This window comes from Phocoena sinus, chromosome 10, assembly GCF_008692025.1.
Source record: "Phocoena sinus isolate mPhoSin1 chromosome 10, mPhoSin1.pri, whole genome shotgun sequence".
NCBI lineage: Eukaryota > Metazoa > Chordata > Mammalia > Artiodactyla > Phocoenidae > Phocoena > Phocoena sinus.
Window position 1 is genome coordinate 65247060 of NC_045772.1, and position 22984 is coordinate 65270043.

At 41.3% G+C, this 22984-nt stretch overlaps 1 protein-coding gene across 4 annotated transcripts in view; it reads left to right on the top strand.

Annotated features, from left to right (window-relative positions):
• The window catches only part of SENP1 (SUMO specific peptidase 1), a 59968-nt gene extending 40468 nt beyond the window's left edge, over positions 1-19500 (top strand). For all 4 annotated transcript variants that reach the window (XM_032644598.1, XM_032644597.1, XM_032644599.1 and 1 more), the window contains 5 exons: positions 13653-13856; positions 14722-14801; positions 15728-15812; positions 16340-16435; positions 17387-19500. In XM_032644598.1, coding sequence (XP_032500489.1) covers positions 13653-13856; positions 14722-14801; positions 15728-15812; positions 16340-16435; positions 17387-17449 — 528 coding nt within the window. In that variant the 3' untranslated portion in view covers positions 17450-19500. The remainder of the gene's footprint in view (positions 1-13652; positions 13857-14721; positions 14802-15727; positions 15813-16339; positions 16436-17386) is intronic.
• The last annotated feature ends 3484 nt before the right edge of the window (positions 19501-22984 follow it).

Sequence of the window (22984 nt, forward strand, 5' to 3'; positions counted from 1 at the left end):
CTTACATTTAGGTCTTTAATCCATTTTGAGTTTATTTTTGTGTATGGTGTTAGGAAGTGTTCTAATTTCATTCTTTTAAATGTAGCTGTCCAGTTTTCCCAGCACCACTTATTGAAGAGGCTGTCTTTTCTCCATTGTATACTCTTGCCTCCTTTATCAAAGATAAGGTGACCATATGTGTGTGGGTTTATCTCTGGGCTTCTATCCTTTTCCATTGATCATTATTTCTGTTTTTGTGCCAGTGCCATACTGCCTTGATTACTGTAGCTTTGTAGTATAGTCTGAAGCCCAGGAGACTGATTCCTCCAGCTCAGTTCTTCTTTCTCAACATTGCTTTGACTATTCGGGGTCTTTTGTTTCCGTACAAATGGTGCAATTTTTTGTTCTAGTTCTGTGAAAAATGCCAGTGGTAGTTTGATAGGGATTGCATTGAATCTGTAGATTGTTTTTGGTGGTATAGTCATTTTCACAATGTTGATTCTTCCAATCCAAGAACGTAGTATATCTCTCCATCTGTTTGTATCATCTTTAATTTCTTTCATCAGTGCCTTATAGTTTTCTGCAAACAGGTCTTTTGTCTCCTTAGGTAGGTTTATTCCTAGGTATTTTATTCTTTTTGTTGCAATGGTAAATGGGAGTGTTTCCTTAATTTCTCTTTCAGGTTTTTCATCATTAGTGTATGAGAATGCAAAAGATTTCTGTACATTAATTTTGTATCCTGCTACTTTACCAAATTCATTGATTAGCTTTAGTAGTTTTCTGGTAGCATCTTTAGGATTCTCTATGTATAGTATCATGTCATCTGCAAACAGTGACAGTTTTACTTCTTCTTTTCTGATTTGGATTCCTTTTATTTCTTTTTCTTCTCTGATGGCTGTGGCTAAAACTTCCAAAATTATGTTGAATAATAGTGGTGAGAGTGGGCAACCTTGTCTTGTTCCTGATCTTAGTGGAAATGGTTTCAATTTTTCACCATTGAGAACGATGTTGACTGTGGGTTTGTCATAGATAGCCTTTATTATGTGAGGTAGGTTCCCTCTGTGCCTACTTTCTGGAGGCTTTTTATCATAAATGGGTGTTGAATTTTCTTGAAAGCTTTTTCTGCATCTACTGAGATGATCATATGGTTTTTCTCCTTCAGTTTGTTAATATGGTGTATCACATTGATTGATTTGCATATATTGAAGAATCCTTGCATTCCTGGGATAAACCCTACTGGATCAGGGTGTATGATCCTTTTAATGTGCTGTTGGATTCTGTTTGCTAGTATTTTGTTGAGGATTCTTGAATCTATGTTCATCAGAGATATTGGCCTGTAGTTTTCTTTTTTTGTGACATCTTTGTCTGGTTTTCGTATCAGGGTGATGGTGGCCTTTTAGAATGAGTTTGGGAGTGTTTCTCCCTCTGCTATATTTTGGAAGAGTTTTAGAAGGATAGGTGTTACCTCTTCTCTAAATGTTTTATAGAATTTGCTTGTGAAGCCATCTGGTCCTGGGCTTTTGTTTGCTGGAAGATTTTTAATCACAATTTCCATTTCAGTGCTTGTGATTGGTCTGTTTATGTTTTCTGTTTCTTTCTGGTTCAGTCTCGGAAGGTTGTGCTTTTCTAAGAATTTGTCCATTTCTTCCAGGTTGTCCATTTTACTGGAATAGAGTTGCTTGTAGTAATCTCTTATGATCCTTTGTATTTCTGCAGTGTCAGTTGTTACTTCTCCTTTTTCATTTCTAATTCTGTTGAGTTGAGTCTTCTCCCTTTTTTCTTGATGAGTCTGGCTAATGGTTTATCAATTTTGTTTATGTCCTCAAAGATCCAGCTTTTAGTTTTATTGATCTTTGCTATTGTTTCCTTCATTTCTTTTTCATTTATTTCTGATCTGATCTTTATGATTTCTTTCCTTCTGCTAACTTTGGGGGTTTTTTTGTTCTTCTTTCTCTAATTGCTTTAGGTGTAAGGTTAGGTTGTTTATTTTAGATGTTTCTTATTTCTCGAGGTTGGATTATATTGCTCTAAACTTCCCTCTTAGAACTGCTTTTGCTGCATCCCATAGGTTTTGGGTCATCGTGTTTTCATTGTCATTTGTTTCTAGGTATTTTTTTATTTCCTCTTTGATTTCTTCAGTGATCTCTTGGTTATTAAGTAGTGTATTGTTTAGCCTCCATGTGTTTGTATTTTTTACAAATTTTTCCATGTAATTGATATCTAGTCTCATAGCATTGTGATCAGAAAAGATACTTGATACGATTCAATTTTCTTAAATTTACCAAGGCTTTTGTTGTCCCAACACATTTGTTGTCCCAAGATATGGTCTATCCTGGAGAATGTTCCATGAGCACTTGAGAAGAAAGTATATTCTGTTGTTTTTGGATAGAATGTCCTGTAAATATCAATTAAGTCCATCTTGTTTAATGTGTCATTTAGAGATGTGTTTTCTTATTTATTTTCATTTTGGATGATCTGTCCATTGGTGAAAGTAGGGTGTTAAAGTCCCCTGCTATTATTGTGTTACTGTTGATTTCCCATTTTATGGCTGTTAGCATTTGCCTTATGTATTGAGGTGCTCCTATATTTGGTGCATAAATACTTACAATTGTTATATCTTCTTGGATTGATCCCTTGATCATTATGTAGTATCCTTCTTTGTCTCTTGTAATAGCCTTTATTTTAAAGTCTATTTTGTCTGATGTGAGAATTGCTACTCCAGCTTTCTTTTGTTTTTTTGGTTCGGTATGCAGGCCTCTCACTGTTGTGGCCTCTCCCGTTGCGGAGCACAGGCTCCGGATGCGCAGGCTCGGTGGCCATGGCTCACGGGCCCAGCCGCTCCGCGGCATGTGGGATCTTCCCGGACCAGGGCATGAACCTGTGTCCCCTGCATTGGCAGGCGGACTCCCAACCACTGCGCCACCAGGGAAGCCCCAGCTTTCTTTTGATTTCCATTTGCGTGGAATATCTTTTTCCATCCCCTCACTTTCAGTCTGTATGTGTCCCTAGGTCTGAAGTGGGTCTCTTGTAGACAGCATATGTGCAGGTCTTGTTTTTGTATCCATTCAGCCAGTCTATGTCTTTTGGTTGGAGCATTTAATCCATTTACATTTAAGGTAATTATGGATATGTATGTTCCTATTACCATTTTCTTAATTGTTTTGCCTTTGTTTTTATACGTCTTTTCCTTCTCTTGTGTTTCCTGCCTCGAGAAGTTCCTTTCACATTTGTTGTAAAGCTGGTGTGATGGTGCTGAATTCTCGTAACATTCTCGTAACTTTTGTTTATCTGTAAAGGTTTTAATTTCTCCCTCGAATCTGAATGAGATCCTTGCTGAGTTGTGTCATCTTGGTTGTAGGTTTTTCTCTTTCATCAGTTTAAATATGTCCTGCCACTCCCTTCTGGCTTGCAGAATTTCTGCTGAAAAATTAGCTGTTAACCTTATGGGGATTCCCTTGTATGTTATTTGTTGCTTTTTCCTTGCTGCTTTTAATATTTTTTCTTTGTATTTAATTTTTGATAGTTTGATAGTTTTTCTTTGTATTTAATTTTTGATAGTTTGATTAATATGTGTCTCAGAGTGTTTCTCTTTGGGTTTATCCTATATGGTTCTCTCTGGACTTGATTCACTATTTCCTTTCCCATGTTAGGGAAGTTTTTGACTGTACTGTCTTCAAATATTTTCTCAGACCCTTTCTTTTTCTCTTCTTCTTCTGAGACCCCTATAATTCGAATGTTGGTGTGTTTATGAGACTGTCTTCAGTTCTTTTCATTCTTTTCTCTTTATTCTGCTCCCTGGCAATTATTTCCACCATTTTGACTTCCAGCTCACTTATCCATTCTTCTGTCTCAATTATTCTGTTATTGATTCCTTCTAGAGTATTTTTAATTTCAGCAATTGTGTTGTTCATCACTGTTTGTTTTCTCTTTAGTTTTTCTAGATCCTTGTTAAATGTTTCTTGCATTTTCTCTATTCTGTTTCCAAGATTTTGGATTATCTTTACTATCGTTCCTCTGAATTCTTTTTCGGGTAGTTTGCCTATTTCGTCTTCATTATTTGGTCTTGTAGGTTTTACCTTGCTCCTTCCTTTATAACATATTGTTTTGTTGTTTCAGTTTTTGTTTTTTTTTGATGGTTGGTGCTGTATTCCTGTCTTACTGGTTGTTTGGCCTGAGACGTCCAGCACTGGAGTTTGCAGGCAGTTGGATAGAGCTGGGTCTTTGTGTTGAGATGAGGACCTCCAGGAGGTCTCACTCTGATTAATATTACCTGGGGTCTGAGGTTCCTGTTAGTCCAGTGGTTTGGACTCAGAGCTCCCACTACGGGAGCTTGGGCCCAACCTCCACCCTGGGAACCAAGATCCCACAAGGTTTGTGCAACAGTAAAAAAAAAAAGAAGAAGAAAGAAAAAAAGGAGCAGTACAATATCAAAGAATAAAAGATAAAATAAAAGTAGAAAGATAAATATATTAGGAAAAGTTAAAGTATAATTGAAACAACTGCAACAAGGCAAAATAAAACCACAACAGAAAAAAGGAAGAAAAGGCAAAGGCAAAAGGAGAAAAAGAAAAGGCAAAGCCAAAAGGAGAGATCACTAACAAAGTATAAAGAATAAAATAAAATTAGAAAAATAAAAGATTTATTAGTAAAAATAAAAATATAAAAGAATCAACAACAATGAATCAACAAGGTAAAACAGAACCCCAATCTAAAAGAGGAAAAAAGGAAAAAAAAAAAAGCCTTGGCCATGGGGGCGGAGTTTAGGCTGGGGTGGCACTTAGGCAGGGGCGGTGTTTAGGGTGGGGCAGGGCCTAGGCGGGTGGGGGGTGACATTTGAGCATGGGGTGGGGCCTAGGTGAGTGACATTTAAGTGTGGGGCGTGGCCTCTGCTTAGGACCTGTGGGGAAGAGGAGAGGCAGCATGTCGAAAGGAGGGCCTCAGGAGTGTGAAGTTCCGGAGTTTGGAGGTAGGGCGCTGAGTGAGGGTGTGTGGGTGGGGTTTAGGCCCAGTTCATTGGAGGGGGTCTCCGAGTGTAGAGTCAGGGCCCTGGGTGGGGGTGTAGGGGTGGGGCTTGGGCTCTGCACTGCAGGAGGGAGGCTCCGAGGGCAGTGGATTAGGCCTGGGAGCCCAACAGGCTTCCAGGTGCCTAAGTGGACAGGAAAGTACTGGCCCTGTTCCCTTCCGTTCCTTCGTGCCCCTCCCCCACTATCTCCCCCAGGGTCTCCTGTTGCTCCTGGACCCCTAACCGTGGGTGGGTCCCGCTGGTTGTAGGAACTCTTCCCCTCCCCCAGTCACCCCTCAGGGGTGCTGGTCCTGGAGGTCCGGCCTTAACTTTTGCTCCCCCTTCCCTCCCTCCCACTCCCTCAGGACCCGCGTGGATGGAGGGGGCCTCAGTGGGCAGAGGATCAGGCCCGGGATCTCAGCAGGTTCCTGGGGGTTCAAGTGGGCAGCGGAAACCTGGCCACACTCCATTTTGATCCTCTACCCTCCCAGTGGTTCCCCGATTTACCCCTTCTCCTCCCTCAGCCACCCCTCGGGGCACCAATCCCATCCTGCCTCCACCTCTACTCCCCCTTCCTTCCCCCAATGACCCACGTCCTACCCAGTTGCTGGGGGTTCCTCCCACCCCCTTAGGTGTCCGTGGTCCCCCACTGGTGCCTGGTAGGTGCCCTACTTGTGAGGAGGCGTGAATTCCGCGTCCCCCTAGTATGCCATCTCGACTCCGCCGCCCCCAACATGTTTTTAAGAATGGATTTTTTTTTTTGCGGTACGTGGGCCTCTCACTGTTGTGTCCTCTCCCGCCGCGGAGCACAGGCTCCGGACGCGCAGGCTCAGCGGCCATGGCTCACGGGCCCAGCCGCTCCGCAGCAGGTGGGATCCTCCCGGACCGGGCACGAACCCGCGTCCCCTGCATTGGCGGGTGGACTCTCAACCACTGCACCACCAGGGAAGCCCAAGAATGGATTTTTGTATAGGTGAATAGTTAAATTCTATACAGCTTCAAAGGACTAATGATTGACAGGATTAACATTTTACCTTACTATAAGAAAATGAAACTTCTCAAAATTGGAATGTGGGAAGTGGCTGCCTTGTAAAGAATAGAAGATGAGGCTGGAAAGCTAATAACATATAGATGGGGATTTCTTTACCAGGTCTGGTGATTAGTTATTAAAAGAAATTTCTAATTAAGGGAAGGAAGACAGGGTTAAAGAGAGGAGGAATTAGTTGCAAAAGTAGATTGAAAGTCACAATTAAACAAAAGGAAATATTTTTAAGTGTATGTCAGTACTAGAAATTATTATTTCCTGGAGATTGAGTTGAATAACTTCTGGAATCCAAGTCTAAGATTTTAGGTTAATGATCCTGAGGAGAGGACTACTTTAGGCTTTGTGTTTCTCTTTATGGCCTGCTAATTCTGCTTCTTAGAGGGCCTAAAAGTTGTTTTATAAAGCATCAGATAAATTTAGAAATACATGGAAATTATTTAGGCATACAAGTAAATGAATCTGACTTCTTCTGGTCTTGATAGAATAAAATGGATCAGATTTACTCTTTCAACTTAACTAGAAAACTAGATAAAACATCAAGCAAGAATTTTCAGACATTGGATAACAGTGATTCCTGAGAGAAGGGAAATGAAAAGGATGAGCCTATGATTTCCACAGCTTACTGGGGTGGTGTGCTGAGGGGAGAGAGCTGGTAAAGCCTGGCAGTGCCTGGCAGTCTTGTGAGTGGAGGAGACAGAGTTCAGGGAGGCCAAAGTGGCTAAGGTTTGTGAGATAAATACTGGAGGGGAAGTTGCTGAACAAAGAGAAAAAAGCTCCAGAGATGTGCAGTGGGCCCCTCTCAAATCTTTGGCTGAGTACTGATCTGTACATATATGGGAAGAAACTACCAGAGCCTGGAGAAAGAACCACCAGGAAGAAGGAATCAGAACAAGCCTGAGAGCTAACACAGGTGCCAAGAATAGTTCATGTCCCAACCATCTAGAGTAGAAAAGTTGTGGGGCATTGAATAGAGTCCTCAAAAGGGCATTGCTTCAAGAGTGGGGCCAAAGTGACCCTAGAATAAAGGCCGCCTGAACCCATGGTAACAAGCTTAAATACAAGTCTTGAAAGCTTGAAACTGATCCAACTAACTTAACTATATCACAGAACAAAGCCCAACAATATTTAAAGGAACACAGCAAATTCTGGTAACAACAAAACCCAACAACATGAAATTCACAATGTCTAGCATCCAATTAAAAATTCTCAGGCATGCAAATAGAAGAAAAATATAACAAAGGGAAAAAACAGTCACTATAGAAATACCCAGAAAAGACAAAAATGATAGGATTAGCCAAGAAAGATATTAAAACAGATATCATAAACATATTCACATGTTCAGGAAAGTAGAGGAAAGTGGACATTATGAGGAGAAAAATGGAAAATATAAAAGACCCAAATTGAACTTCTAGAGATGAAAAATACAGTATCTGAAATGAAAAATACATGAGATGAGATTAACATATTAGACACTGTGGAAGGAACAGTTAGTGAACTTGAAAATAGAGCAATAGGAACCGTTCAAATGAAATAGAAAAAAGGCTGAGGAAAGATGACTAGAGCTTAGCAAGCTCTGGGGCAGTGTCAAGCCTAAGCATGTAATTGAAGTCCCAGAAGGGAAGGTGGGGTATAAGTGGTATCAGAAAAAAATGTTTAAAGAAATAACGGTGGAAGATTTTCCAAATCTGGAAATATACTGACAGATCCAAGAAATTCAGCATACCTCAAGTAGAAGAAACACCATAGTGAAATGTATAATAATCAAATTGCTAAAGACCACTGATAAAGAGAAAACTAATGAAAGCAACCAGAGGAAAAGAGACATATCATGTACAGAGGAACAAAGATCTGTCAGAAACCATGTAGGCCAGAGGACAATATAGCTATATCTTTAAAGTTCTGAAGGAGGAAAAAAAAAAAAGCTTGGCAACCTAAATTCTATACCAGCAAATATATCTTTCAAAAAATAAGGCTATACTTTTTTAGGCAAACAAATGCTGAAAGAATTCATCACCAGCAGACTTCTACCATAAAAATGTTAAAAGATATTTGTCAGGCAGAAGAAAAATATGAGGTAAAAGTTTCAGTCTACACAAGGAGTGAAGAGCAGTGGAAATGCTCTCAGTTTTAAATATCTCTGAAAGACGATTGACAAGTCAAAAATAAAACAACATACTGTGGGGTTTATAACATGTTGAAGTAAAGTATATGACAATCATAACACAAAGGAGGGGAAAAATGGAAGTACATACTTGTTTAAGGCTCCTATACAATACATGAAGTGGTATAATGTTATACGAAGGTAGACTACAATAAGTTAAAGACATATAAATCCTAGAGCAACCAGTTAAAAACAAAAACAAAAAACAGAGGTATCGTTATAAGCCAGTAATGGAGATAAAATGGAATTAAAAGATACCCAATCCAAAGGAAGGCAGGGAAAGAGGAAGGATACAAAGAACAGATGGGACAAATAGTAAAAGAAGAACATGATGGTGGATTTAAAACCAGCCATCTCAGTAATCACATTAAATGTAAATGACCTAACCCAGCACACCCAGTAGAAATATAATGTGAGCCATCTATGTAATTTTAAGTTTTCTAGTAGTCACATTAATAAAAAGGTAAAAAGAAACAGGTAAAACTAATTTTATAATATATTTTATTTAACCCAATATATCCAAAATATGTTATTTTGGCATGTAATAAATCTGAAAATATTGTTAATGAGTATTTTACCTTCTATTTAAAATGTGTGTATTTTACACTTACAACACAACTTGCATTAGTCATATTTCAAGTGCTCAAGAGTCACATTTGGCTAGTAGCTACCGTACTGGACAGTATAAACATCCTGTTAAAAGGCACAGATTGTCAGATTAGGTTAAAAAATATGTCTACAGGGAACCTGTTTTAAATATGAAGACACATATAGGTTAAAAGTAAAAGGATGGAAAAAATATACCGTGCCAACACTAAACAAAGGAAAGATGAAGTAACTATATTCATATCACACCAAGTAGATTTCAGAGCAAGTCATATTACCAGTGATAGACTTTTCATAATGGTAAACGGGTAAGTTCATCAAGAGGATTAACAACCTAGATATGTACACACCTAACAGAACTTCAAAATAGATGAAGTAAAAACTGAGAAAATTGGAAGGGGAAATAGACAAATTTATAATCACTGTTGAAGATTTCAGTACCTCTCTCTCAATAATTAACTGTTTCCAAGGCGAAGTTAAATCTAAGTGATGCTTGGTAAGAGAGGAAACATCTTGCCAAACATTAAGCCCAACTAGACAAACCTAGCACAGGGAGTAGCTTTTCCTTAGGAAATAAAAACTGCGTAAGAAGGGAAAAAAATCAGAGAAAATGAGATAAATTAGTTAAGTGAATATGATGGGGTCTACGATATGCTCTGCACTCTAACATGTGGAATAAAATGACCAGAATGGAAGTTATAGTGTTTCTAACATGACTCATGGGAAGATTCCACATCATTATAGTTTACCTCTTTAAAGTGTTTCTTAGTAGAACTAGTCCTATTGATAAACCAGGGATTTATGTGAGGTCACAGGGAGAATAATTACAGTTGTCATGACCCCATAAAAATAGATGTTGCCTGCCTCTCTTTCTCTAAAACCTTGGCAGTAAATCTAATAATTTGTTGCTTGAATTTGCATGGACACAGTGAGGGATGCAGTAACATAGAGCTTACCTGAAGTCTGCCTTCTTGGTTTCTATAATATTATTAGATTAGATCTTTTTAGGAGTGAGTGACCTTCTGACTCATAATATTCAGGGGTTGTTGCTTGGTTAGTCTTTCGGGTTTTCTGGTTGACAAGGATAAGTCTAATTTAAAAATCAGAATGAGCGAGACTTCCCCAGTGGCGCAGTGGCTAAGAATCCGCCTGCCAATGCAGGGGACACGGGTTCGAGCCCTGGTCCAGGAAGATCCCATATGCCTCAGAGCAACTAAGCCCGTGTGCCACAACTACTGAGACTGCGCTCTAGGGCCTGTGTGCCACAACTACTGAGCCCGCGTGCTGCAACAACTGAAGCCCGCGCGCCTAGAGCCTGTGCTCCACAACAAGAGAAGCCACCGCAAGTAGCCCACGCACCACAAGGAAGAGTAGCCCCCACTCGCCACAACTAGAGAAAGCCTGTGCGCAGCAACGAAAACCCAACACAGCCAAAAATAAATACAATTAAATCTTTAAAAAAAAAAATTCAGAATGAGTATGTAGAGGGGAAAATCTGGAGGGGTAAAATAGGAAAACAGCTTTTTTTCCCCCTGAAAGTTATCTTGGTCTCTGCTCAGGAACACTGTCATGCTCAGGACTTTTAGAACATTTATTTCCTAAGTCAATTATAAGGGTTCAAAGTGTGAAATTGGAAAGGGTTAAAGTCAGGATTGTATTGTGAAATGTTTTACTTCTATATGCATGAGAAAACAATAGTTTGGCTGGTTTACTGCGTGAGAAGGAGGATACAAATAACAGTCATTTATGTCATTGTGGTAACATACAGGAAAAGGATTGAGTCCTTAGTTTGAAAACATGGTAGGCTTTTCTTTTAAAGAGAAGCTTTTTTCAGCTTCAACCTGGCAGCTCTTCAAATAAAATCACAAAGGAATAAGACACTATAAACAACCATTCCACCCCCAGACAGGGCTGCATAGACAAGTAGGCACTCATGTCCAAAGCTGCGAAGGCAGCAGGAAGGGCAGCTCTTCAGGCACCAGGAGCTGCAGCAAGCAGAGGCAAGTGTGGGCCCCCAAAAGAGGGACAAGTGCAAGACAAACAGTAGGCATAGGGCTGACTTATTACTCCTAGCCCCCTATTCCAAAGGGAATTGAAGATCTTCTGAAGCTAAGAGAGTCCTGTGTGCAGAGAGGCTCTCACCATGCAAGGGGAGGGACCCTTGTCTTCACAAAATACAAGCAAATGCTCTGACCATCACTGCTCCTCTTTCATCTTAAGCACTGTGATCCCTTCTCTCATTTCTTTTTCCTTTATCTTCAGCCCTCTGTGAGATGACGTGTAGGATTCTTTTTGTTCTCCTAACTCCTAGCTTGTTTTTTTGGTATGATTGTGTCTTGGCTGAACTATGGCAATTTTCCTCATTTGTATAGAGTAAGAGCTGAAAAACTGAGGAGAAAAACTCGGATCTAAATTCTGCCTCAGATGTCAGATTACATGTCCTCAGTTAATGGGAGGGAACATTGAAGCCACTAAACTCCCTCCTACTGAGATACAGTAGAAATGAAAAAGAACCCAGACCACTCCATAGAGCTAATTAATGAGCTGACTTTGGAGGAAGCCATTTCCCTCTCAGTGGAGAAACCTTGGTTGGAGGCAGAACTGAAGCAGTGGAAGAGGGATTCTTAGTGTGGTGTCCTGATCACTAGGTCTCTGTTCCTGTTCAGCTGGCTTGGTCTTTAGCTTTATAGGTCCATTCTCTCAAAATAACAAAATGAAATAAGAAGCCAAACAGCTCAGTCTGTGTAGGTCCAGCTAAACTTAATTGGTTTCTGGCACTCTTTCCTCCTGAAAAATAGGATAGTCGTGTGTAGCATGACACTCATTTATGTCATCCTTTTCACTTCAGGGTAACGATCCCAAAGGTGGTATACCCCTCTGATGGGCACCTGGGGGAGATATATCTCCGTGGCTTTCATGTGCTTGGCTATCCTTGTCTCTCTCTGATTTCTTCTACTTCCGTCCTAAGTCCTTGTTGCCTGTTGTAATATATAACTTGTCTGGCCCCTTGGAGGGTTTGGCTTACAGTGACTGACATGTTGTCTGCCTGTTCACTTCACCCCCTGGATTGAAGGGTTTATTTAGCCTCATAGCATGGCTAATATTGTGGGATAGAATGCCAGAGGAATCAGTCCCTTCCTGCTGATTTTCTCTCACTAGAGGATGTAGATTATAGCTGTGAAATCTGTGCTTGCTGAGAAGATCCTCCTGCATTCCTGGCTGCCTTCACAAGCCGAGAAGCATCCTTTAGCACCATTATCTTCGGGGGCAGGGTTAGATTAAAAACCTGGATTGGAGAAATCTGTGATCCTAATTGTGTCATAATTCATTGTCATTATTGTAAATAACTGAGCTCCAGTTACCTGTTGGGCATCACTCAGCAGAGAATTAACCACAACCTGAGTCCTCTGGGCCTGTTGTTCTGTTCAGAGATGCAGGAAGAACAGTGTCTTTCTTCAGTCCTGGCTCTCCCTCCCACCACCCTCAGAGCTCTGCTTCATGGTGAATGTGGTTTCCCTGCAGCTGCTTAGGCATCCTCGTCTATAGGCCCTTTCTCTGGTCTAGACCACGCTCCGGTGTGTTCCTGGCAGTGTTCCCTGCTGCCTCCCCAGTATGTAGTTGCCTACTATTGGGCAGTAGCTCACTGCTCTGGCATTCTAGTGTGTAAATATTTGTCAAAGGACGGTGGTGTTTTCCCTTTCCCCAAAAAGCATTCTGAAAAATGTGCCTGTTTTCTTAGTCATATTTCCAAGCTTTGGATCAGTTAGCCCATTCATTCCTTGCAGTTGACAGACACTGGCCTGACCTCAGCTGGCCACATAAAGTAAGTATGCAGTAACTTCCGGCACAGTAACTTTCAAGCTTTGGTACCAAGGAGTCCTGGACTTAAAGGAACCATGGACAACATAGTCATTGTTAGAGAACACATTGTTTCATTAACGTATCTCCTGCATCAAGCATTTTAATTTCTTTCACTTGTACTTGATATTGAAGGCATAAATGAAATCAACAAAAATGAGGCAGCTAACCATATAGTTTCTGGGGGAGAACTTTACTCTTCATGTGTGTCATTTTACTTTCAGGTCTCATGTAATGTAGGTTATACTATATCCATGTCTGCCTCTATAAAGGTGACATTGCTGAGCTACTGCCAGTTTAGAGATGTTTTTCCAGTATAGTTGATGGTTTATTCTGTCACTCAATTCTACTTGAGGCCAAAACAGTTTGCTTCTGCTACGTGGCTTGTTAGGCTGAAAATGCAATCCTTAGTCATGGAGCGGAATTTTCTATCTTTGTGCAGAATCAGGAGACCTACATAGGAGGATTGAACTACTGATCTTAGCTTTATTAACACTAGACTCTGAGCTCAGGATTTATTTAAATTACTCGCACAGTCCCGATAGATTAAAGGAACTGCTAGTGTGTACCTCATTAAACTGCCTGTACTCCTTCCTTTCCTTTTCTCTGAGTCTCACCTTGTACCACCCCTTCCTCCTCATTTTCCAGTTTTTTTAACCTGATCTTCAGTCTTCTACAAGTCCGGCCAACATCTTCCCATATGTATCCGGACCCATATATATACACATATGTGTGTGTGTGTGTGTGTGTGTGTGTGTACACACACACACACACACATCAGCTTTTTCTGTTTTCACTGTTTATAACCACCTCAACCCCTTCCTCCCTTCTAGTCAGAATTTGATATAGGGACATGAGGCTGTTGGGTGTTGAAGTCATAATTGAATTGATTAGGAAACTAACCTATGCTGTGCAATATAGCCGCTGTGTTTCCTTCTCACAGCACAACTATTTTGAAAGGCTGGAGTATCTATTTTAATACATATACTTTCTTCCCACAGATCATCAATTTCTACATGAATATGCTGATGGAGCGAAGTAAAGAGAAGGGATTGCCAAGTGTGCATGCATTTAATACCTTTTTTTTCACTAAGTTAAAAACGGCTGGTTATCAAGCAGTGAAACGTTGGACCAAGAAAGTGGATGTCTTTTCTGTTGACATTCTTTTGGTGCCCATTCACCTGGGAGTGCACTGGTGTCTTGCTGTGAGTGCCTCTTTTATCACTGATAAAATTTAAAAGAAATCTATATAATTATAGAATACACAGAGAGTAGTGAATATTAGTTCTACATTTTCACTAGATGACTGACAGAAAAAGTAGCATTTAGTTGTCTAAAAATTGGATAGATCGGTGAACTCCCTGTCAAGAGTGGGAGATACTTAGTCTTGGAAGAAAGCTGTGGAGTTTTCCTTTTCTGGAAATATTTTAAAAGGGAGTTATAAGTCAAAGCAGGCTAAAGGCAAGGCATGGGGAGTAAAAGTGACTTCTTAATGATGCTGCCAACTCAGATTCTATGACTGTTATTTTCTGCCTAATCATGACTTGTCTTGCATACTTGGTAATTTAATATTTTTTATGACTCTGAGAACATGGATACATGAGCTTAATATATTAATAAAAGTATAAAAATATTTCACAGTCTGTTTTGAGTTACCTTTGAAAAGCATAAGCCAAAAGGAAATTCTCCAAGTAAAGAAACAAAACCTAGACTCTTTTACCATCTTTCAGAAAATGTATGGAAATTATCTCACTCGACTTACGTTCTCTGAAGAGCATGTTTTGTCTTCACTGTTACCCACAGTGCAGATGGAGAACCTGAATACTAGAAAAAGGTTTCAGGGCAATTACTGGAGCCACCAGTCAATTAGCCCCCATTGTAGTTCTGAGTAAATAATCCCCCTGTTCTCTCCTCTGCAGATTAAGCATGGTATAATGCTAAGCATCCATCAAACTTGTCATGATATCATAGGAAATCTGGCAGAAGGTTCCAAATTCCAGGGAAGGAAAAAACTGAGAAACCAGTTTTCTTCACTTCATAAACACAGATTTTTTTTTTTTTAATTCCCAGGTTGTAGACTTTAGAAAGAAGAATATTACCTATTACGACTCCATGGGTGGGATAAACAATGAAGCCTGCAGGATCCTCTTGTAAGTAGGGAGTTGAGGACAAAGAGTTTGATGTTGGGTATATGTTATGTTTTTCCAGCTATTGAACTCAGTTCTCTGATCCCTTCAATGTAGTGATTAATAAAGGAAATCTTTATCTTGAATAAGAATGGGTATTTTCCATCTAAGTAAGTAAAGCTTAATAATAATATAATACTAAAAATACACCCTAATGGGGATAATTACTGTCCCAGTGCTCTAAATATACAGTGGATATATACATATAGATATAGAAACTACTTAGAAATCATCTACTCCAACCTCCTAAATTTTCAGATGAAGAAACCAAGACCCACAGAGGTAACTTACATTTGCTCAGGTCCTACTAGTTAGTGGCTCAACTGGGAACCAGAATGCAAATCTCTTTATATCCCATCTGTTTCTCTTTCCAAAATGTCTATTCCTCACTGTACCATTTTGGCAGCCAGGAGGGGGCTGGGTTCCAGAATGGTGAGCAGTTCACACTTAAGAAGAGTGCTGTATATGAGGTATGCACTCAACAAATTGTTGATTTGGATTGAATTTTCACACAGGAGAATCAAGACTATAAATAAATAAATACCTCAGTGTTGCTGGAGAAACATTTTTCTTCCATTAGATTGAGTTCTGTAGGCCCATATAAACCAAGGAGAAGAATCAGAACTTGTTCCTCAGGACGGACAGTAGGTAGAAAGAGCCTGGGTATCAAAGGCAGATGTCATGCTTCTCTTGGGTTGACAGGGCAGGCCTGAATTGTGGGACCTCCAAAGGAAGCTTAGCAGTCCAAAGATTCTCTGCCCAGTAGTATATACTGTTTTCCTTAGACGCGCAGAAGAAAACTCTTCCTAAGGATTGTCAGCCCCATTCTTGCAGTGGCAGCTGTCATCACTGCTCCCCAAGCTCATCTCATTCTCTCCCAATACCTTTAGGCAATACCTGAAGCAAGAAAGCATTGACAAGAAAAGGAAAGAGTTTGACACCAATGGCTGGCAACTCTTCAGCAAGAAAAGCCAGGTACATTTCTCCTTGATGAGATGGAAATCCTGAGACTAGGGTATTAGAAAGAAAAGGATTTTACTGCTTGGTCCCCAGAGGCCTTCTTTGTTAGTGTCTAGCCTCACCTCAGCTTGGTCGTTTGGTTCCTTGGGGAAGATAGAGTAAGCTATCTGTGGGAAACTAGTATTGTGTTTCTTATAAAGAACTAGGTTTTATAAATGCCCAGCTATTTTGCTAAACTTTCGTCTATGGGAAATGTTTGCAGATTGTTTGGCCCTTGTGGGAGGGGCCAGCTTTTACACCCTTGGGTGTCATGGAAATCTAAGATAGTCTCCTGTGTGATTAATATGAAATAACACAGGCTGGACTGAGATGCTGAATTTTTTTCTCTGAGCCTTTGTTGTTCTGAGTGGGGGACCAGGGTCATCTCTTCAAAATTCAGGGAAACCTGTAAAATTTATATCCTTTGGCTCTTACTTATAATCAAATAAGAAAGAAGGAAGCTTGGAAAGATGTCACTTTTTTTATTGTTTTTGGCCTTTCAGGAAATTCCACAGCAGATGAATGGAAGCGACTGTGGCATGTTTGCCTGTAAATATGCTGACTGCATTACCAAAGACAGACCAATCAACTTCACACAGGTGAGCCAAGCCTTCAGGAGGGAGCTCTATGACTACCCCATCTCCAGGCTGCCAGATAGATGTTTTTCCCTCCACTTGCTCCACTAAGGGGGCTCTGCTTCAGCTTGTGGCTCATAACACGGGTGGTTACTGCCTGTGCCGCCTCACAAGAAAAAGGGTAGTGATAGGCCACATCCTGGGTTACCATATATCACATATTGTGATGTATGGGCAGAGCCTTCTTCTCCGCCCATCTCTCCCACCTACCTCAAATCCTGTGAGAAGCAGAGAACTGGGACCAGAGCAAGTTTCCTATAGTTTCCCTTTATTTGGGTAGCAGTTAAGTTTTGGAACAGGCCACACCTGGATCTAGTATAATTTGTTATGCTGCCCTCTTCCCCTGCCCCTCACTTGATGCAGCTGGTCAGTCTTCTTATAGTTTGTGATTGTTTATTTCTGTCCATGTGGTCCTTCGGAGACCAAGGTGGATTGAGACTAGAGATTGGGGGTTATTCTGTGTCCTTCACTTAACTCTTTACTTCTGTTTAAATCAATGGCTTTACAAGATTTTTCCACCATAGCCCTTGGGTGGAGCTCACTCTTGCAGTTCCTATAACATCTCCTGTAAAAAGTGAGTTTTTGATTTTCAAGCTCGGATCTCATATCCTCTTAAAAGTTTAACATAGAGGACTTGATAGACACCGTTCTCAAAATTCTTGGAGACATTTGGGTGTACCCTGGGGACTCCTGGCAATGCCCAACAAAACTTCTAAGGTTACAACAATGGAAAATAGCAATAAAGATAGTAATAGAAAACAATAGAAAGAAAAAAAATCACATGTGATAAAGAATGAGCCATTTGAAAGATCAGAAATTCAGCTGAGATTATTTTAGTTGAAAACCTCAAGACGGAAAGGAGTGTTAGGTCTGCATATAAGAAATGAAAATAAGGGTGTCTCTGTGTCCCTACAGCAACACATGCCCTACTTCCGGAAGCGGATGGTCTGGGAAATCCTCCACCGAAAGCTCTTGTGAAGACTCTCTCAGTTAGCAGACGTGGACTTGTGGGAGACCAGCTCTTTGTTGTCTACGGCCAGAGACCTTGGAAACAGCTGCTCCCAACCCTCTGTTCTTGTAAAGTCCTTGATCCTGGACCAGGCCCTGGAGAGATGCACTCACAAGCACATCTGCCTTTCCTTTTGTATCTCAGATACTATTTTTGCAAAGAAACTTTGGTGCTGTGAAAGGGGTGAGGGACATCCCTAAGCTGAAGAGAGAGACTGCTTTTCACTTTTTCAGTTCTGCCATCTTATTTTCAAAGGGCTCCAGCCTCACTCAGTCTCTAATTAGGGGCCTGAGAGAAGCTTGGAAAGACTCTTGATTTCATGTAAACTCTTGTTGTTAGGCCTTACTAAGAGGTAGGAAAGGACGTGGGCAAAAAGGTAGGGATGAAAACCACCAGCATATACACGCACACATACATAAACACAGGATTTTCAAGATATGTCACTGGGAAAGTGACTGTAAACTGGACTTTGGGGCACCTGCGTAATTCCCTCCTCCAGGACTTTTCCTATTTATATGCCCCTTTGTGAAATCCGTCTGCTTCTGTACAAGGCTGTTTTATCATCTGTAGCTTCTTCCTCTCCTGAGGCACAACACGTGAGCCCTGGATGGACCCCAAAGTCCCAGGCAGTCTTTTCCTTAAAAGCAGAGGCTTGCATGTGCTCACAACACATGACATGGGGAAGACCCACCCAGGGAGCAGTTTAGTGGAGCGACAAGGCACCACTTTTACTGCTACCTACTTCTGACCAAGAAGAAGGACCTCAGTCTTTAGCATAAAATTCCAGCATTGGATGAATGCAGGTCTAGTTTGGTCTGTGGCTAGCTAGTTTAAATATGTTTCTAACCACAGAGAATTTAATATATATATATATTTCACAGGGATATGTTTTTGTTTTTTTTTTTTGAAGGCTGAATGTGTTCACCATTTTAGCCTGTAGGTTTATTACCATTTTCCAAATTTAGCTCCAGCACGCACAGATCCCAGCCCCTATGTGTAGGGTGTTTGTGGACTTCCTAACAGAATATTTTGATTCCTGGATGGATTTGGCTTAGGGGTAGAGGTTACAGAGGGAGGCGAGATTTTCAACTGGAAAACGGGTGGAATTTGTACTGATCAACCTGAGAATGAAAAACTGCTATTCCTTTTGTTCTATGTGGCATCTCCCCACCCTCTGAGCGCTCCTCAGGCTAGATAGTGAAATGATCCAATGCCAGTGTCATTTTGTACTTAAGTTCCAAAACAGGAACATTTTATACTTTTTTCTGTATTGTAATAGGTAGTTTTGTACGAAATCTTTTCTTCTCTTCCCATGTACCTCATCCTTTCCAACATTGTGCTTTCTCCCTGGGCTTATTTGAAAATTTTACTCTGTTTTATATCAAGCTTGTTTAGTACATTTTTCTATGTGTTACCACAGGTTACAATTTGAAAAGAAAACTATTTTTTTTAAATATTCCATTGTTAACTGAATGTTACTGTTTTCCACTCCAGCAACTAGACGTCCTACGTTTTCCATACTGCCTGCCTTTAGGGGGAAGACCACCTTTTGTTTGTTTCTTTTTTTTCTTCTTTCTTTCTTGCCTGTTTTGTTTTGTTTTGTTTTGGGTTTTTTTGGTGTTTTCTATAGGAAATAAATAGCTTTCTATATATGAGTTCCTGGGACTTTCACATTCTCGTTTAGAGAGCTATGGCATGCAGGCTCATTGTGGGACTCCTGAACATCGATTCTTGGTACTTAATGTATTTAAGTGACAACTTGAAAGGTGACAATATGGTATAGATTTTGGACCATGAATCAAAAAGACCTGAGTTTTTCAGGCACTCTTGCTATTGTCTGGGGGACTCAAAACAAGATACTTCTCTGTATTTATTGTTTGTCCATTTAGATAACATCTGTTTTACCTTCCTCACAGACTTTTTGTACAGACCAAAGCAACAAATATTTATTGCCATGTACAGCAGAAAATGAAACATGCAACAAAAGCACTTTGAAAAATATACAAGGAATTGTTAAGCCTGTCTGAATTTGGCCCCACTTTCTGACCAGTGCAGTTTTGTACAAGGTGAAGTTAGTGATCCTGAGATGCCCTGCGTGAGTGGGCCAGGCTGAGACACAGGTTGTGGTCCAGGGTGGGAACCAAGTAGACTTAGCATAGTGGGGGCTGTTCTTTCCAGAGAGCTGCCCAAGAAGAGCAGGACTAACATCTGGAAACTTTCTTCTTCATTTAAGGGCGGACCTTGATGACAGGGGGAAAAACTAGGACGTTCCTGTATTCCATGGCCAAGGGCATGTTACCAATGTCTTGTTTAACCTGCTTTAAACTAAAGCCTATTGCTTTCCTTTTCTCTGATCTTCCCCTCTCCTCTGTGTCCAGTGCTCATAATTACCTGCCTCCCCTAAAAAAAGGAACACTTGATGGATGATAAGCTCTAGATGCCAGATATGAAGCCTTCAGCAGAAACCACAGTCTCAACAATCACTCCTGGACCCTGTACAGAGAAAATCAGACCATTCCTGCCCATTTGAGGATACATGGTGCGAGGCGCAGAGGCTAGTTCCATCCCATTTGTCACCTGGGACCCACCGTTGCTCCCGGGAGCCCTGTTTAGGGTTGAATGTAAGCGCTTTTCCCTCATCTGGCCTGGATACTTTGTGTAAACTAACTCCTCTGTATATGAGGTGCTACATATTTCTCTGTGGTATCAACTTCTCTCTTATTTTGCCCTTGTAATTGTGCTAGCCTCTTCTACCCACTGCCCCTAGCAAGATTAGCCCCAAAGTTTTAGTGTTCTGGGATAGAAACAGGTTGCCTGGAAAAGCACTGCCAGCAGCCATATTCCATAGTCTGTCCATCACCACCTGGTTCTACGTGGCCCATAAAAGGCTCTAGTGGGTAGAGAGGGAGGGTTCACTTCAGAGCCCCAATGTTTTTAACGTTTCAGCTTCTGGTCCTTCTCCTGTGCCATCCCTCCAGCTCTCAAATATGTCTTAACCCAGAGTAAGAGAGACAACTGACACTTCATTTGTCTTCTCCCTTGCTCCACCTGGATGGGCCACAGGGGTTGAGGTAGGGTGGAATATGAGGCTTTCATCCTGGGAGCTCACATACTCAAGAGAGTCAGAAAAGGACATGAAATGCTATCAGGCCCTGTCGTTGACTCAGACTACATGCTGAGCTCCTGGCAAAGTGGCCATATTTCCCTACCCAGGAGCAATCTGTCCACAGCTTCAAATTCATCCTAAAATTTGGGAAGGGACAAGTAAGGCTCAACCCAACAGCTTTCCTAATAGCCCAGGCCTTATTTCACCTGTGCTGAATCCTAGTATCTGTCTTTTAAGAGCACATAATTCCTATTCCCAGCTTTGGGGGTGGGGAGTGACGTAACGTAAGGGTAAATGGGGTTATGCTGGTCACCACTAAGAGAAGAGTACTTAGACATGCATCCCCTGTGGGAGAGAAATGGGAAACTAGGAGACTTTTAGCTACAAGATAAACCTCGAGGAAACCTTAGTGCAGGCTGCCTCTCTGGCCTGTCAGGGAGAGGGTGGGGAGAATTCCAGTTGGGAGTGGTTGAACCAGATGTCCAGGGTCTGGTCAAAGTCTAAGATTCTGAAATGTTATTGAGGGTCATAATGCTGCTTGGAATAGAAATTGGTCAAGGTAGAGATTCAAAGTCAAGTTTAAGGCCAGTGTTAACACTGGCTTGATCTTAGAGTTAAGGCGCAGGTCAGTCTTTCCTAATGGAACGGATCATAGCTGCTGACTTTTCTCCATTCTAAACTGAGGAGTAACCATCAACTGCTTGACTTCTGGAGATTGTCCTTCCTTCCTTCGCAGAACTTTAGCGCTGGGAAAGGAAAGTTGTCGGGGAGAGGCACACAAGGAGCCCAGAGTCTTCAACCTGTTGGGCACCCCTCATCCAATTTACTCTTACTGCTTTGAAGAATACACAGCGCACACACACCCAAATCTCACCCCCTTGAAGCCTTCCCTGATTACATTAAAATCTCTTATCTGGACATCTGGAGCGCTTAGAAAATAATACAGCTCCACATGGCATATGTATTGTAATCTGTCCTTTACATCAAGAATGGACTGAGACCTGTGTTGCCAGTGAAGGCAGGTGAATGATCTGGTGCTTTTTTTCCAGGCCAGGAGTGCAAGCTGCTTCTCCTTGGCCTGCTAGGGAGGAGTAGGGGTGACTGACTAAACATTTACTTAACCAGCATTGCAGGAGTCCGGGGTAGAAGGTCCACTCACATCAGCCTGCATTGAGGCTGCACCTCCTTTGTGACCCTAAACCTAATGCCTCACTCTGCCCTTAACAAAAGCCCCTTCCTCAGCAGTTTGTCACGTCCTTCAGGGGTTTCAGTCTCTGTGCAAGGGGCCTAATCAAAGTATTTTTTCCCTAACCACATACCTTTCTATTATATACAGTTTTCTTTATGTTTTTTATTTCCAGTGATGTTGTACATCCATTATGGATTGTGGGTCCCCTTCTGTCTGCCTTGTCCTTTAAATGGACTGTTTTACATGCTGGCTGTGTCTTGTCTATTAGCCAGAGCTAAGTTCCTGGAGGGCATTTTCCCCATCTAATACTTCTGGGGAGCCTCTTATGCTAGGTGTTTAAAAAGCCTGTGTTTAAGCACTGGGCTTGGGGGCCCTGGAGGGTGGAGCGAAGAGATGGTTTGACCATCTGGTGGAAATGGTTTGACCATTTGGTAGAAATAAAAGCCACCCATCCTCAAAGACCTTAGAGTCTAACTCATGTAGGAGGCCAGGCAGATACCAAGCAATGGACCTTATCAAGAAGGCAGACTCATAGGCATATGGTCCAGTTTGAAGCTGGGTGTAGATGATGGAGGGGCAGAGGTGGAGATAAGTCATAGATGATGTTGCCTTTATCTGACTATCTATGTGTGACTCTCTCCCTAGTTTTTAAAAGTTGATTTATTTTAAAATAAATTCTGTGGATTTTGCTTTCTTGCTTTGACTTGGAAACTCCCTGGTAAAAAAGGACTCGATGGTGTTTGTCTCTCTGACTGTCTCTCTGTCTCTTTGACTGTTTGTTCTGTCTCTGTCTGTGTCTGTGTCTCCTGATCCAAGCTGGATCAGTGATTGGATCCTCAGTGTGGTCTGGATTCCGGAGTCCACGCCTTAACCAGGAGTCTGAATACTGTTCATTCATTCATTTCATTCCACATACCTGGAATTGAAGTCTGAAACGCAAATAACATGCAAATCTGTGGCTCCTTGGCACTTTTTAAAACCAGACCTGTCTGTGGAGCCAGCCAGAGAGCCCTCCTGAGCCAAACACACCAGTCGGGATTTCCAACCCACCCTGGATACCTAACAGCATCCCTTGTCTCCTTGCCCCCTCCCACACCCCTTTCTCCTCACCATCTAACCTCCAGGAAGTGCTTCCGCTGGTCTACCTGTAAAACTCGCACTCCACAGAATAAAACAAGAAAGCACCAACTTCTGATAAATCTTCCACTA